Source organism: Numenius arquata, chromosome 7 (assembly GCF_964106895.1).
Source record: "Numenius arquata chromosome 7, bNumArq3.hap1.1, whole genome shotgun sequence".
Classification (NCBI taxonomy): domain Eukaryota; kingdom Metazoa; phylum Chordata; class Aves; order Charadriiformes; family Scolopacidae; genus Numenius; species Numenius arquata.
Window position 1 is genome coordinate 33,539,515 of NC_133582.1, and position 16,911 is coordinate 33,556,425.

A 16,911-nucleotide genomic window follows, 5' to 3' on the forward strand; every position below is an offset into this window, starting at 1 on the left:
CAGGGCAATAGCTCCTTTTAGGCAAATAACAATCAGTTCATATACCCGGGGTAAAGTAGCAAGAAATTCTAAAAAATTTCTCACAAAGTAGTCTTAAAATGTGAATTTATCACCTTTTATTCCTATGGAAAGTTAAAGTGGACAATAAAACTCCATAATGAAACTTTTGTGGAAAACTATTAATTTTAACAAAATAAAAAGCAGCCTAGAAACACAAAAGCAAAAAATAGGAATAGAAGATTCTTAAATATCTGGTTTAATTCACAGAGAATCAGAACATATCACAAGTGATAGTATGAGACACACACAAACAATATGCTCGTTGCTACTCAAACACTTCTCTCACTTCAAACTGCTACTGAAGGAGCAGTCACTCCTCACACAAACTCCACAGACAATGTTAATGATAACTCTATAACAGCAATTTCTGAGCTGTTTTATGTTTTTAATATGCATTTAACGAGAAACTGTTAATCTGCAAGACTAAATTCATCTGAGAATAACTTTCATGTAAGGTATTGATCTAATTTTTGGAATGGCATGCAATTAAAGAAGTTATTTTTTAAAGAATAACATCATCATGTATCTACAACTAATTCAAAATTGCACCGTGTAGCAGTATTTATAATTTCCCTTGTTGTACCTTAGAATTGCCTACCGCTGGAAATTGCTTCAAAATAACTTGCAAAATCAAATCCCGTCTTCTTCATGCGCTTACAAAGTCTGTCATACCTCGAAGCGGCACACTTTCCCCACTTCACATACTTCCTGTCGGCCTGTGAATGATCTTTTCCCATACATGAGTACATCTACTGATAATTTCCTCAAATAAGCTTCTACAAAGACTTCATAACTTCTAGTTCTTAACAACTTTTTGAGAAAAACGAGGAAAAAAATAATCTGGATGTTTATGAGCAGATGCATTGTTTCAGGCTGGGTATTTTGCCTCCACTAAGCACTATATTAACATCTGCCTGGGAAAGAGCAAAAAGTGAGTAAATATGTACAATATCGTCCTCCTTTGTGTTTTCTCAGTCTCTGACTATTTTCAGTACAGGTGCTTTCCTCAAAACCATGTGGACATCTTCCATCCACAACACTCCTTGGTAAGGAGTTCTACACATCTACTACTCACCACATAATGAACCATGATGCTTTTTTTATTACTAATATTTTCAGCCTGTCAAGACACTCAAGACATTAGCTCCATGGCCTACTTGTCAGGTTGGAAGAGAAAGTCAATTCCTATCCATTCCACGTAAGATTTAGTTGACTTCTCTCTTATTTCCCCAGGAAGCCTTTTCCAGGTTGTGAAGTCCCAGCCTACTCAGCTGTTCATATGGTATTTCTGGTGACCCTTCTTGACATATATATGAATATAAATTCACAACAGAAGTTGTCAAAGCCCAGGGAGAGATCCTGGCTTCACTGAAACCAGTGAAAATTTCTTCTTCTCTTTTAGGATTCAATCTTTTTTAAAGTGAGAGGAACTTACACTTTTAAGACAGGCAGTCAGAGAACACCAGTTCTGAGGTGGCAATCAAAATTCTATGTCTAGGGAAGCCCAGGGGTTGTGTTGACCACATTCTGGACACTGAGAGATGAGACTGTTTTGGTCTCTGAATTGCAGCAGGATAAAAGAGAGAGGAGGAAGATACGGCAAAAAACCCCACCCCAAACCCACACGATACCCAAAGTCTGAAACACTAAGTGCTGGTATTTAATAAAGCATACCCACACACTTCTGTACGCATACTGCTACCAAGGGAATAGAGACTTTGAAAGGAGAGCAAAGAATAAGAATATTTATGGAATGTAAGCAGCTCAAAATGTCACATCTCAATAAAACAGCATTTGACATGTAAGTATGTATAGTTAATGCATCATATCCTCATTGCCTATAAATCCTCCAAACATCCGTGATGGATCTGAAGTGTTTCTTACAATAAGCTATTCAAACCTGAATAGTTTGTAAAGTAAGATACGTCATGAATGCTGGACTGATGTCCTCCCACCAGGAAAAGACATGTCAACAAAGCAGAAAAAAAAAGGCATGCTTATTTAAGTCATGCTTTGCACTAACCTAAAATTAACTCCTCAAGTAAGACTTCCCTGCTGTAAACATTACAATTAAAACCTGCTGTGACTATAAAGTGTTGTCTTTTGTTGGCTAAATACAAAATTTTATGCAGGTATAAATATACATATATTCAGCACTAAAACTTCACTTAACAAAACCACTATAGACCATTTCATTTTTCTAAAAAGATGCAACAGAATAATGAATATCAAGATAGGGGTCAACAGTCTTATTTCTGCAAACTTTAAATTCCCCACAGTTTTCTTTCAAACACTCACCCTAGTTCATATACAAGTCTACTACTTTACTGTACCCATTTCACTATAACTTTCCTAACCTTTATTTCAATTCCCTGCTGGTTTAACGTGCCACCTTTAGGAGATTTATGCACAGGGTGCAGTGTCTATCGCCACACACAACACCCACAGTCGTGCTCAACAGCCATGTATTTACTTTACTAGTGAATGCAGTGTACAGCAAGCCTGACTGCTAATTTTTATTTTTTCTAAAAAAACTGGCAACAATTTAATAATCCCTTCTACTCCCGTAATTATTTTCCATAGGAATTAAATACAGAAAACTGTTCTTACTTAGCTCTGTACCTGAGAAAGAAACACCGCGTGAAGTTGGTTTCAGTGGTGACAATTTCATTGTAAAAAAAACTTTTTAAAAGAGCCATCAAGATGCTTATCGTGTGGTTGTAATTAGAACTTTGGAGAAGTTGCCCAAGTATAGTTCCAGACATACACACGGGAGGCTCTAGCTGAAATAATCACAAGAAAACAGAAGATGTTCTGATTAAATTCCAAATTGCAGATCTGAAGATACCAAGCACTATTAACTTCGCCTCTAACGGGCAATGAAGTTTTGAGGAGGTTTTTTCTGTTTAACATTTTGCTTGCTGCTTTTTACTCAAGTGAAACTTATGCACAGAAATAACACATTCATACAAAACAATTGCAACAGGGAAGACACTTCAGAATCGTTACTATTTTTTTCATATCATCTCACAAGTGCTGAAGAAAGGCCCACACCGTAATGAAACCTTTGCACTGACACAACCTTTTTAAAAAAAACCCTCCAGCTACCTTGGAAAAATCTAGCTTGAGAAATTAAGTTCTTCACATCCAAAACCCATGCATTTAAAATGTACATTAAAGTGCACACAGAAAGGGTCACTATCTACCTGGGCTACGGATGGAACACCAAGGTAAGAGAGTGAGAGGGTCACACCTCAAAAGACACAGACTATTTTAACAAATTATTTAGGAGCAGTTGTGGCCTTTTACTTTTCCTAGTCTACTTGCAAGAAATCTTGGGATTTTATTAGGATATACTCTGTGACTAGACAGTGAAAACGTTTCCCTCCACCAAGGAAACACCACTGGCCTGCTTTCAAACCTCCCTGAATGCTCAGGCTTTAACTACAATTTGGCTATAGAATGGGCATCATTTCATTATAGATAGCCCTGACGAAGAAAAGAGACCAGAAATTCATTAACTGCTTAGAGTTTTTTTTCCAGGAGTGGAGGCAAGGAAGTTTTTAGAGAACTGTAGAAGCTAAAAAAAACCAGAGAATTTCCCACAGTACTTGTGATGAAAAGTTCCCACTTTTCATCAGGCCCCTTGTTAGACCCCTTACTGGATGCTTGCAGGCTGGTTGGCGCTATGAAGACACTTGAATCCAAAACCTACAAGCCAGAGGAAAGCAAGTGGAAGAAGAGCAGTTTTTCCTGCTCCTGCCAGTTGCTACCTAGGAGAACCCACCAAACACTACTGGGATTCACAGCTGCAAGGTCATATAGACAACAGCATGAAAACAAGGGGGAAATACTGCCCCAAAGGCTCTGCAACAACGCCACGGAAGCTGGGGTGAAAGGGGACAGAGCTGATGGAAAGCAGGCAGCAAAGCTGCAAATGGAGAGCACTTGGCAATACAAAAAGCTAAGGTACCCAGGGCACTGCAATAACTACACCTATACCACCTTAAGGTTGTGTCCAAACCTTAGTAGTATTTGCTGCTTAAAACAACTGTATAATGAAAATACTCTAATTTTCTCGTATGAGAAGCATGAAGGTCAAAAAAAAAAAACCCCAACCTATATCAACATTATAATTCAGAAAATGCCACCCAGAAGAAGTTTTAAGTTATACTGTATTATTTCTCATATATCAAAAGACAATTTCCCCAATTTTCTAACAATTTTTCAAGGACAGATCCAAAGTCAACTCTGATGCTTAGTGGAAAAAATACACATATTCTCCCCTCCTCCTAAGTATACTTTAACCTCTACTAGGAAAAATAATACATTTGAGTTTTGAAAAGTGAATGTGGAGAATTAAAAAGCAGAAAGAAATGGCTACTGAAGAATTAGAGAAGTCTAGAAAACAATCTTAGACTCTTATCAACTAAAAACGTCAAGGATGACATAAGAGAAGTAGAAAGAATGGGAAGAAACCAATATTTGAATTAAAAAGCAAACCACCTCACTCCATTATCTTAAGGCATATATTACTGCCCAAGTTACTCTGATGGGATAATAGGTTTGCAAAGGCACAGCCAGCTGCCCCAAACCCCGTAACAATGAGTGAGAGCTGCACGCTTAAAGCCCGTTTATATTTGAAGTTTACACGTTTACTGCATGTGAAAAAAGAAATACGGAAACTGCTAAGGAGTGAAAACAGCAACCTTGTCCACTGATGACAATGCAAGCGTAAAGCTAGTTATTTCACAAGGCACTTATCACAATTCCTGTCCTGGAGAAGAAGAACACATGCAAGAGCAACCGGGTTTATGCTTACTAGCGAAATACAGACTTTAAAAAAATAGTATTTGCTTAGAAAGTCCCATTTGCATTGCTTTTATATCAAAGAGAATTCATATCTAGCTCTTGTAGGACCCACAGTGACACCTTAAAGGTGTCTTCCAACCAAAATGATTCTATGATAAGAGGAAACAGCCTTAAGTTACATCAGGGGAGGTTTAGATTGGATATTAGGAAAAATTTCTTCACTGAAAGCACTGGAAGAGGCTTCCCGGGGAAGTGGTGGAGTCACCATCCCTGGAGGTATTTAAAAGACATGTAGACGTAGTGCTGAGGGACATGGGTTAGTGGTAACTTGGTAGTGCTGGGTTAATGGTTGGACTTGATGATCTTAAAGGTCTCTTCCAACCAAAAAAGCGGTATGATTCTGGCAGACAAGGGAATGTACACAACCGCGGTGTGTTCTGATCCATGCAGACACAGAGCAGCTCCCGCTTCTCTGCGTTGTTTCCAAGCCAATTCACACTGTGCTACAGGAACCAATGGGAAATCGTACAGATGGAGCCGAGTCCAACAATCACCAAACGCACTTTTTCCAAACTGCAACTAATACAATGCCGGGAACAGCAGTGCAAGGGTTTATAAAACACAAATATACCTATGTACAGAAACCCGCACATGGCCACGGCCAGGCGCCTCGGAAGCTCCCCATCTCCTGACCGCCCCCACCCCGTCACTCTGCCCATGTCACGCCAGCGGGCAGCAGGCCGGAGGGCAGCAGGTTGCTCTTACCAGGTCATGCCCCGCACCTACGGGAACGCGTATATATGTATATACGTGCACAAACATACATCCCCTCCCCCCCCCGACTGCGGAAACTGCTCCGGCCTGGCCTCCCCTGGCGACGGCCTGCCCCGGGAGTCGGCCCCGCCAGCGATTATCCCCTCCGCTCCCCGAGGAGGCGCCCCCGCCGCCCTGCGCTCCGCCATCACCTCGCCACGCCGCTCGGAAGGCACCGTAGGTGCACGCCCGGCCGATGGCCGCCGCCGCCATACCGGCCTCTTCCCCCGCTGCCGGCCACCGTACTTAGCTGCCCCGCGCACTGCCTGATGAGAACGCGAGGGCAGCGAGAGACCGGCTGGGGGGGGGAAGCCAGGGCGGAGCGGCGAAAAGCAGCGGCTGACACTCAGCTTAAGCCTCACTGGAACGCTCCTACCGCCCCAGCCCCTTCCCGCCAGCAGCTGCAAGGGGAAGGGTCCAACAGGCAGCGGCTGGGCAGCCCCAGCAGCGGCCGCCGCAGGACCCCAACAGTCGCTCAGCGCGAGCTGCCGTCACTGCACCTGAGGGGGTGCTAGCTGCCCTGCTTTGTGCTCTTCCTCCGTTTCTGTACAGCCACCCGCCTTCTCCCCCAGTGGTCTCGTTTCCCACCCGCATTTATCGTCTCCTCACTTGACTGAAGCTTCGTTGAGCGAAGACATGGTTGACAGACCTAGGTCTTCATCAGCTATTAGGGTCTTTCTGATTTGTTGCTGCATCTTCTTTTTCTGTCATCTGGGTGTTTGTTGGTTTGTTTTGGTTTTTTTTTCTCCATAAACTTTTTAGCCTTCCCGTAGTATTCTTCACCATGCTTTGTTAGGCTTTCTCTTTTTTTTTCTTTCTTTTCATGTGTCTAATTGCTGATGCTCTTTGTGTTCCTTTCTTTGCCTTTGACGCATTATTTTCTCTCATTACCAGCATTGCCAGTCTCAGCATTGGCTTTCTTTGCCTCTGCTTTTGCTTTTGCGTTGCTGAGTACTTCTGGAGGAAAGCTGGAGACCTTGGCATGAGGGAGTGGAAGTAACTCACCATCCGCTGGTACCTCTGAGTTCCCTGTGCCAGTGCCTGCAGCTGGGGGAGTGGGGTATGGATGCAGCTGGGGGCTCACCAGTGTGGGACTGGTGCCAGGCTCTGCCCAAAACCAAAGCTCAGGTGAACACCAGGGTGGCAGCATTGTCTGGAGCTCATGGGGCTGTCCTAGGAGTTACGATCTCTTTCCTAGTGGTTCTGTTGCCCTTTCACACACCCGAGGTGCAGTGGGCTGTGCAGTGCTCCTAGTGGATGGGGGCTCAGACGAGGTGTCTCCTCAGACAGCTGCTTCTTAGTGGCTGTGCGTTGCTGGTCAGAGTGGCAACATGTTCATGCTTGCTGTTCCATGAATGCTGGTGGCCACTTGATCCAAAGGAGGAGGTGAGCTCCAGCGGAAGCTGTTTCCTGTGCAGATGAATTTTGCCTGTGGCTTCAGAGGCTCCCCTGTGCCTGACAATAAAGCTGTCAAACACAGCTCTTGCTCCCCTGAACTGCAGCAGCTTAAGCAGCAAATGCGCTTCAGGAACTGCTTAAGACCCTGAGCTGGCTCATCCAGCAGTGTTAACAGCAAGGCCCGGCAGCTCAGCACACTGCACGCACCTTCTACCCCTTGCTGCAGTCCCTCGGCGTGGGGGCCGTCTCCTTTCCTGCATGGTGCCTCCCACCGTGGCCATGAGGCATTATAATACCAATAATGAAAAGGCAGAATGCTGGGAGGTGAATTCTTGCTTTCTCACAACAGTTTTTGGGGCAGGGAAAATTTTGCTGGAAATGATGCACAGCAGCTTTTTTCCCCTCTTATTTTTCTCCTTCCTATGCGGCAAAGCCAGTGGAGTTGTTGGTCTGACTGCCCTCTTCTGCAATACAGGCATTTTCATAGGCTGCATTACCATTCTTCCTGATGTGCTAGTTCCAGTACTAAAGACTACAGTAATAACAAACAGCTTAATTTGTATTAGTGAGCAAAAGCGCGCAAGCTGCAATGTGTTCAGTATTTGTCATACATTCAACATATAACACAATGATTGCTTTGTACCTTATGGAACAAAAATACACTGAGAAGCTGTAAAGAAGAATTTCCTGTAGTGTGCTGACAGACCAGCTGCTGGCAGAAAATTGATGCAAGATATAATCTTTTAAACAGGATTTTTATCTTATCTTCAGGCACTTTAAATATGCCCATTCTCACAGCATTAAGATACCACATATTTCAGGATGTAACCCTGACAGTGTCACTAAGGATAAAACCAATTAGTCTCATAAATTCCTGCAGATATGTTCACTGTGGTATTTATTTCCACTTCTTTCTTTTGGAAGTAATTGTGTCACGTAGAGAATGAAATTCTTTTTTATTTATGCACTGGGTCATCGATGGAAATGTCACTTTCTGCGCATCATTTACTGGAGAAAAAGAATTTGCCTTTGTTACATAGGAAAAAAGTTGCAGCCAGTGAAATGGCTGTTTAGCAACTGTGCCTTGTGACACTGGTAGAGCTGGTCAGTGCCAGCTGCATAGGGGTGAGCATGTTTTGTCTTGTGCCAATGGGAATTGGTTTATGCACTAGCCAGTCTCTCAGTATGCTGCACAGACTAGAAAAGATGGAGAAAAAAGTAATACACAGTCCTGAAAACCAGTTCCTGGAGTTCACTACCAGTCATTCAGCTTCAAGATCCAACTCAAGGATGACAAATTTTGTCCTTCGTGAGTTATTCCAATTATATTCCTTCCACCTCCTCAGAAAATGGACCTACATTTTAAGAAAAGACTTTTCCAAAAGGCTAAATCATCTTGGAGCAAAACCTTTCAAGTCTGAGAAGTTAACAAAGTTCTGAATTGACTCAGAATAGTTTGGGGGCTTGGGGGTTTTGCTTAGACCCTCTTAGAAAAATATGGTGCCATTAGCTCTGAACTGTTATTATCTTCCCTGGTTGAACCCCAAGCTCTTTCCCTAGAACTGGAAATAGCATTCTAAGTCTCCCCGTGTGTCCTGAGCTCCACAGAGACACAAGTAGCCTGCAGAAGTCTTTGTGTTAGGGCTGGGACCCCAGGAAAGCACCTAGTGCTAGAGCTTGGTTGCTGTGCAAGAAGCTGGTGTGGATGATGCCATGAGAAGCAAGAGAGAAACTGGATGAACCGAGCTGCTTGTAGCACCTGGTAAATGCCAGCGTGGCAGGAAAGGATGTCCACGTGGTGGGGAAAAGGAGGGGTGATCAGCCCAGGAGGGAGAACAACTGGTTGTTAAAACACCACGGTGCAGCCACCATTCTCTCTGTGGCGAGAAGCTAAGATGGAAAAAGCCCTACCTCACAGATATCCGTCAGGCACGGCGCTTTTAGTATCTCACTGCACTCTTGTGAGACCATATCTGGTCTGCCCAGCACTGAAATACTTTCAGCAAAGTGATGTTATCAGCTATTTATTTGCTATATCAGGGTAGAGAAAAATCCCATCATACCTGATAACCTACCAGAACCGAAAACAATTACAGTAAGCCTGCTGTCTGGGCATGCTGTCATTTACATTTTGGAGCAAAACCTTACTTTCTCCAATTTTTTCACCAGTGATAACTTTTACTTGGCAGTAAAACAGATTTGAACCAGTATGAGCCATTGATGTGGGAACAGTGCTGCCACTGGGAGGGACAGCAGTGCAAGCTGATAAGGGACCATTCAAAGGCAAGCTGCCTGCTCCAGTGGAGGATGAGTAGTGCACTCTAATGGCAGCAGACAAACAGTTCAGAGATGTGATTTTGATTAGGGTTTTCCTATCTTTCAATAACAGCAAAGCCTCATTTGTTTCAGCAAGACTGATGATTTTTAACAACTGATAACATAAAACCTGTTTTTTTTGCCTGGCACATTGCCTGTAAATCTCTTGTTTAAAGTTACTCCCCCATGTATGCTTTCCCATTGCAAAATCAACGTCAACTAAATGCATTACGCTCCTTTGGCTCCTCCTTGGTAGGAACTTCACATGTGCTAGAAGAAACATCTCTAAAGAAGAAGAGCTTTGAGACTTAGTGGAGTCGGAAGGACTTCACTCACTTTGAGTCACCTTCAGCAGGGAAAAGGCTGGTGTCTTGAACAGTTTCTGATAAACAAGTTTCCAGAACTGCAGAACTGGCTGCTTGGCAACGACACTCTGCTGTCTTGGGGAAACCTGGCCAGACCTTGCTCCCAGAGCTCAATGTGAAGTGAGACAGCACAGGCAGTTGTGGGTGACCTCATAATGTGGAAGCCTCAGGAATATTTAGCTGTTTAGGAACTAATGCTAAGCAATGCATTTTTAAAAAGGAGTAAGAAGATCCTCCAGGTGTGGTGGAAACAGCTGAATGCCGGGGAACATTAAACACCCCTCAGGAAGAGGAGACAGAAGTTTTTGTACCCTTCTTGCCTGCCTGGGCCACTGGATAGTGAGGAACCAGGGAGCTTTCAGCCCAGATGCCCCCCTTGATCCCAGGCCTTGGTGGCACATGGAAAAGGCCCCATCCCCAGCTTCCTTGCTGAGGGCCAGACCAGCCCCACTCTGCAAACACAACCACCGCTTGCCAGTGTTGCCTAGGGAAGGGTTGCCTGGAGAAAGCGTAATACAGTCTCCGTGGAAACCTGCACTTTCATGGTTTGTAACATTTGCTTTTGTACATGTTGGGGACTGATGAGCACCATCAAGGATCCTGTTTCAGGAAGGTGTCATTGACATGCCAGAGCAAGGCCATCAGCAGTGTCCATGAGGGCGTACCTGCCAGATTGCTGCTGCCTTTTACTACTGGAGTGTTTTTGTGGATTTCTGCCAAAACCTCATGTTTCTCCTCAGCCAGTCAGGAGTAACTGTGGCACACCATCTCCCAGGTGGTCAGTCCTTTGCTCTGTGCTGGCAAAATCAGCTATTCCCTTCGGAAATGATACCATTCTCCTCCTGCCTGCAGTTTGGACGGTGTGGAGGCTCCCATTCCATAAAACCCCAGTATGGCTACAAAAGCGTATCTCTGGGACCAGAGATCAGCTGCCAAGGAAAGTGGCAAAGACAATACAGCTCCTTGCTTATCTAGAGATGCTTCTGAAACCAGACAGCTTTCAGTAATTTGAAATCTTCAGTGGGTGTCTAATATACCTGCTCACTGAATTGCAGTCAGAAACATTCCTGGCCTGGTCAGTATTCTCTCTACGCCTCTATCCCTCTCCTCCTCTTTTTTTAGTCACAGAATCACAGAATGATGCGGGGTTGGAAGGGACCTCTGGAGATCATCTAGTCCAACCCCCCTGCCAAAGCAGGTCCACCCAGAGCAGGTTACACAGGAACATGTCCAGGCGGGTTTTGAATGTCTCCAGAGAAGGAGACTCCACCACCTCCCTGGGCAGCCTCTTCCAGTGCTCTGCCACCCTCAAAGTCCATGGGTCTCACACTTGCCTGACCACTTGCTTTCTTCAACAGTGGTGGGTGCTTGACTTTTATTATTATTTGGGCATAAGCATCAGTTTTATGGAGGAGGCGTCACGTGGATCCCAGGTGTCCACATTACCTGGGATAGGCGTGATAGAGTTATAGCAGTGGCAGTGATGCTGCAGCTAACAACATTGTGTGATGTGGCACCAAGGGAAACCCTTTCTTCTTCCCAATACAGAATTATACCAGCATACATATCTAGAGCAATTGCTGCTTGCCCTGCCTCGTTACTCTTCCACTTTTGATATGTAGGAGGTCAGCATAGACCTTGCAACTGCTGGTTGTGCTCAGAGTCAAGCAGGGAAATGAGAAGGCGCACTGGCCGTTCACAGCAGTTAATGTGCAGTTGCACAGCGGTATTGCTAATGAAGCCAAAGGAAAGGTCATAAACAGACTTCCAGTTCTGAAGGTGCCTGGGTATTTCTGCCATCGCTGTTAGGAGTCTTTCAGTGATGATGTTCCTCGGTATTTAATTGTTTTGAGATGACATCTGTGAGTCCCAAAAGCCACTGCCAGCCTTTTAGCAGAGCAATGTGAAACCAGCAGGTAGCTGATTGGAAAGGTTAATGTGACTGCTGTCATCATTTCTCTGGTGTTGCTGAGGTACAGTGTTACAAGCTACACATCAATAACCTGCCAAAGTGAAAGCTGGAAATAGATTGAGGCTTTCCTGTGGCCAGCTCCATTAAGGTATACTGAATTCCAGGCAGGACAGAAGATAATTTACATGCCTCTTGAAATAGATGGTTTGAAGGCTGTGCAACCAGAAAAGTAGTCTATCAGTTAACAGAGCAATAAACATATATGTAAAGCAGGGCCTGGCAGGCCCAGAAGGCTGCTCAAAGATACCTCTCAGCCAGGGTAGCATTCATCTGACAGTACTGCTCCATCTTTTAAAGAAATACCTGTTTCCACTGAGATCTAAGTATTATTGCCACTTGGCATCAATTGCGTCATGGCTGATTCCTGTATGGCAGCAGCCAGAGATACAGGAGTAGTAAACAAAGCAACTGTTCAACTTTTCACATTATTTATGTGTTCTCCTTCCCATTGCCTGCAGTAGCCATGCTCCCACCTGCCTCACATGGATCATTCGCTGAGCAGAAGGCTGCTATCTCCAAAAACCAGCCGCTACCACTCAGATGCACAGTGGACTCCGGCTCTGAAGAGCTGCTGCTGGACTCCATACTAGCAGCATGGCTGGGGACATGGACACTTGCTCTGGCAGGGTTAGTGTAGTGACAACACACTTGACCGATCCAGGGTCCCAGCACAAATCCATCACCACTATTGTGCTGGCATGAGCAGACTCCCAGAGCAGGAGCTCACAGGGGGTCTGTCACACCAGGGTTCATTGCAGGTATTCAGCACGAGACTTCCCCAAGAGCTGGTGGGAATTGTAGGTGGAGTGAGAAATCATACAGGAAAAGCATCTGCAGCTAAGCTGAACACTCACATCTGCAGACCCCCCCTTGCAAAGACTGTCTTGCTAGGGCCACTGTCACAGGGTGGCAGGACATAAAACAAAGCTGCAAGCTCTTGTTTGTGTGCTCGGATTCCTGCCTCTGTCTGGTACTTGAGTATGAACAACAAAGAACAGAACAGGCAACTTCAATTCTGGTCATCCTGAAAGATATCAATTACTCCAAAGGAAGGCAGAAATTCTGTGCAGGACAAAGGCATTCACAACCGTCACTAAATCTACAGGGTGCAATTGCTCCTTTGACTCTTTAGGGTCTTTGTTTTCTTTCTTTAGGAACACTAAAGAAGTAAGAGCAGGTAGTGCAGTGTTTGTTGTTGAGTCACCCCATACACGTCTTTAATTGATATGGTTTAATGATGCATGCCAGACCAACAGATTATTTATTTACCTGCAGTGTCTCAATTTTTGCAATGACTCCAGGATCCTCAGGACAGGTTTCTGTTGCATATGCTTAGGTTGTTAAATAACCTCCAACAGTCAGTGCTGGGAATACAGGTGACACAGTGCCAGCAGGTGCCACAGCTCAAGCAGTTCTCACCCACCCTGCACTTCGTCACTTGGTTTTGCCTCTTTCCTCTGCTGGTGGCAAGGATGCATTATGAGCTGGGGAACTTTACTGACTCAAAGATCATCATCTTTTGGGCTGCTGTCCAGGACTGTCCTGCTATCTGGCAGCCAAGCATCTTACGTTCAGTTGCTTCCTATCTGCATAATTTGTTTGAGCAACACCCAGCTTGACTTATGCCCAAAGGCTCACTCATAAGATAGCAAATGTAGTGAAGAACCAAGCAAAAAGTCAACACTTGTGTCAGCTGCCCCACAAAATAGCACCAAACTAAGAGGCTGGCGTGCTAAGAGCTAGTACTGGGGGACTGCTCTCACAGCAACAATGACCTTGTGGCCAAGAAAGCCAATGGCATCCTGGGGGGCATTAGAAAGAGCATGACCAGCAGGTCAAGGGAGGTCATCCTCCCCCTCTACTCTGCCCAGGGAGGCTGCATCTGGAGCACTGGGTCCAGTTCTGGTACCCCCATTTCAAAAAGGACAGGGAACTAGTGGAGAGAGGCCAGCAGAGTCTACAAAGATGATGAGGGACTGGAGCATCTCTCTGATGAGGAAAGGCTGAGGGACCTGTGGCTCTTCAGCCTGGAGAAGAGCAGACAGAGAGGGGATCTCATCAATGCTGAGCAATATCTAAAGGGTGGGTGTCAAGAGGGTGGGGTCAGGCTCTTCTCAGTGGTGCCTGGTGACAGGACAAGGGACAACAGGCACAAGCTGGAACACAGGAATGTCCATCTGAATGTGCGGAAAAACTTCTTTACTTTGAGGGTGGCAGAGCCCTGGAACAGGCTGCCAGGGGAGGGTGTGGAGTCCCCTTCTCTGGAGACATTCAAAACCTGCCTGGACACATTCCTGTCCTACCTGGTCTGGATTCTGTGCTCTGGCAGGGGGTTGGATTGGATGATCTCTGGAGGTCCCTTCCAACCCTTACAATTTTGTGATTCTGTGTGATTCTGTGATGAGAGCCAGTCTGCCTTTTGTTCCTGGGAAAGACAACTCGGATCCTCCCAGAAGACACTCAGGGTCTGTAGAAATCAGTCCTAATAAGTGACATGTTGCCAGGGACTGGGACATCTCTAGGGAAAGTCAAGAAGCCAAAGGACACATTGTGAATAAGAGACTAGAAGTTAGGGCTCAGAAAATGTATGCTTTCAGGCACAAAATAAATATTCAATTTGCTCAAGAGGACTTTTAAAAGATTAAAGCGTACCGTCATCTCCTCTTTAAACTACATTTCTAGAGAAGAGAAGTGGTTAGGTTTTCTTTCTTCCCTCCCTGATACGTCAGAGTTTGAGGAAATTTAAAATTAATGCAACACTCAAAAAATTAAAAAACAAAACAAAAAACAAACAAACAAACAATAACCAAAAAACCTCCACTGTCTGCAGGTCCTATGAACTGGTGGAGGTGATCTGGGCCAGGGCAGCTAGCTTCATGCCAGGGTATGAAATACAGAACAAACACAGGAGAACAGATAAGAGTCAGGACTGTCATCTCTGCCTCAGACGTCCCAGCATCTGGAGGGGGATCTCAGACCCTTCTCCCCTGGGTGTGGTAACTAAGCGTGGTCAGGCTGTAAAAGAGGATGTGAAAAGCTGCTCTGCCTGTGCTGGCCTCAGCACCTCCAACTCCCTGCAGAGCAGGCACAAACTCTTTCTGTCCCTGCTCCTGGGAGCATCCAGGGAAAGTGCTAACAGGAACAGCAGCTGTCTGTGGGCATCTGGGACATGGCCACCCCCACTACTCAAACGCCACTCGCCCTCAGGGACTTAATAAGGCCTGTGTTGTATAATATCTTCATCAGTGACATGGCCGGTGGGATTGAGTGCACCCTCAGCAAGCTGCAGATGACACCAAGCTGAGCGGTGAGGCTGGTATGCCTGAGAGATGGGATGCCACCCAGAGGGACCTGGACAAGCTCGAGAAGTGGACCTTATGAGGTTCAGCAAGGCCAAGTGCAGGGTCCTGCCCCTGGGTCAGGGCAATCCCTGCTATCAACACAGGCTGGGGGATGGAGGGATGGAGAGCAGCCCGGTGGAGAAGGACTTGGGGGTACTGCTGGATGAAATGTGGGCTTGCAGTTCAGAGAGCTGGACATGAGCCAGCAACGTAGGTCCTAGGCTGTATCCCCAGCAGCGTGGCCAGCAGGGTGAGGGGGGGGGATTCTGCCCCTCTGCTCCACTCTGGGGAGACCCCCCCCGGTGCTGCCTCCAGCAGCTGCCAACATCAGGAGGACTTGGACCTGTTGGAGCAGGGTCAGAGGAGGCCATGGAGATGCTGGGAGGGCTGGAGCCCCTCTGCTGTGAGGACAGGCTGAGAGAGTTGGGGGGGTTCAGCCTGGAGAAGAGAAGGCCTCCCCTTATTGGGGTCAACAAGGCGCCTACAGGAAAGATGGGGACAAACTTTTTAGTAGCAGCTGTTGTGATAGGACAAGGGGTAATGGCTTTAAACTAAAAGAGGGGAGATTTAGACTAGATATAAATCAGAGATTTTTTACAGTGAGAGTGGTGAAATGCTGGCCCAGGTTGCCCAGAGAGGTTGTAGATCCCTGGAAACCTTCAAGGCTAGGATGGACGGGGCTCTGAGCAACCTGATTTATTTGAAGATGTCGCTGCTCATCGCAGGGAGGGTTGGACTAGGTGGTCTTTAAAGGTCCCTTCCAACCCAAACTATTCTATAATTCTATGATCTTAATTGTCATAATTATTTAGTGTATTATATTATGAGAAAGATAAGAGAAGGTGCTTCAAACTTATCAAGACTTGTGGTTGACTAAGGAAGCTGTGATCATTATCCTCAAGCTACAGCTCACTCATGAAACACTCAGGTAAAATCTGCTCCTTGAAATCTCTTGGGAACCCCAGTCTCCTCCATCTGAAATTTAATGTATAATACTGACCCATGCAGTGGGCAGCCATATGGTGTAAGTTCTACATGAAACTGAGTATCATCTGTTGACAGCTGAGTCATACGTACCCTGCTGCTGGTTCAGGGCAGCTTGCTGCTCCAGAGACATTCTGCTTCTGCTAGGTATCATAATTAGCTATGTTAAGGTACCAAAAGATATAAATACATATCTGAAAGACTCCTCAGTGAGTGCTATATATCCTTTTATCTGTCCTTGGGTGTTCAAATATGTTGGAAAATCTGGACTAGCAGGCTGTATTGTCTACAAACATTGGTAAAACAAAATGAAACAAACAAAAAACAAAACAAAAAACTAGCACTGAGCTGAGAATGATGGCACATTGCCCATGGTCCATCTCTAGCTTCAGTTTAAAAATGACCTCCCATAGAGCAGCATTCATGCCTTCTTGGCTTTTGGCAGTGGGAGAAGTCATTTGCAATGATTTCTGGGAAGGACAGTGAGAAACATTGCTTTACTAGCAATCCTTTCAGCAAACCCTTTGGATCCCTAAATCTCCACAGCCATTCTCTGGACTTGAGAAAATATAAGAGAAACAGCCCTGCAGACACCAAGATCAGTGAAGAAGGAGGGAGAGGAGGTTCTCCAGGCGCCGGAGCAGACATTCCCCCTTCAGCCTGTGGTATAGACCATGGAGAGGCAGGTTGTCCCTCTGCAGCCCATGGTGAGGACCATGTGGGTTGTTCCCCTGAAGCCCATGGGGGACCGCAGTGGAGCGGATATCCACCTGCAGCTCATGGAGGTCCATGGCAGAGCAGATATCCACCTGCAGCCCATGGCAGACTCCATGCTGGAGAAGGTGGATGT

At 45.5% G+C, this 16,911-nt stretch overlaps 1 protein-coding gene across 2 annotated transcripts in view; it reads right to left on the bottom strand.

Annotated features, from left to right (window-relative positions):
* The window catches only part of MRPS5 (mitochondrial ribosomal protein S5), a 66,513-nt gene extending 60,465 nt beyond the window's left edge, over window positions 1-6,048 (bottom strand). Inside the window, exons 1-2 of one of the 2 annotated variants that reach the window (XM_074150432.1) lie at window positions 5,838-5,921; window positions 2,683-2,843 (exon numbers count right to left, since the gene is read on the bottom strand). In XM_074150432.1, coding sequence (XP_074006533.1) covers window positions 2,683-2,731 — 49 coding nt within the window. In that variant the 5' untranslated portion in view covers window positions 2,732-2,843; window positions 5,838-5,921. Of the gene's footprint in view, window positions 1-2,682; window positions 2,844-5,837 lie in introns of both variants that reach the window. The other variant, XM_074150431.1, reaches the window with a different exon arrangement.
* Between the last annotated feature and the right edge of the window lie 10,863 nt (window positions 6,049-16,911).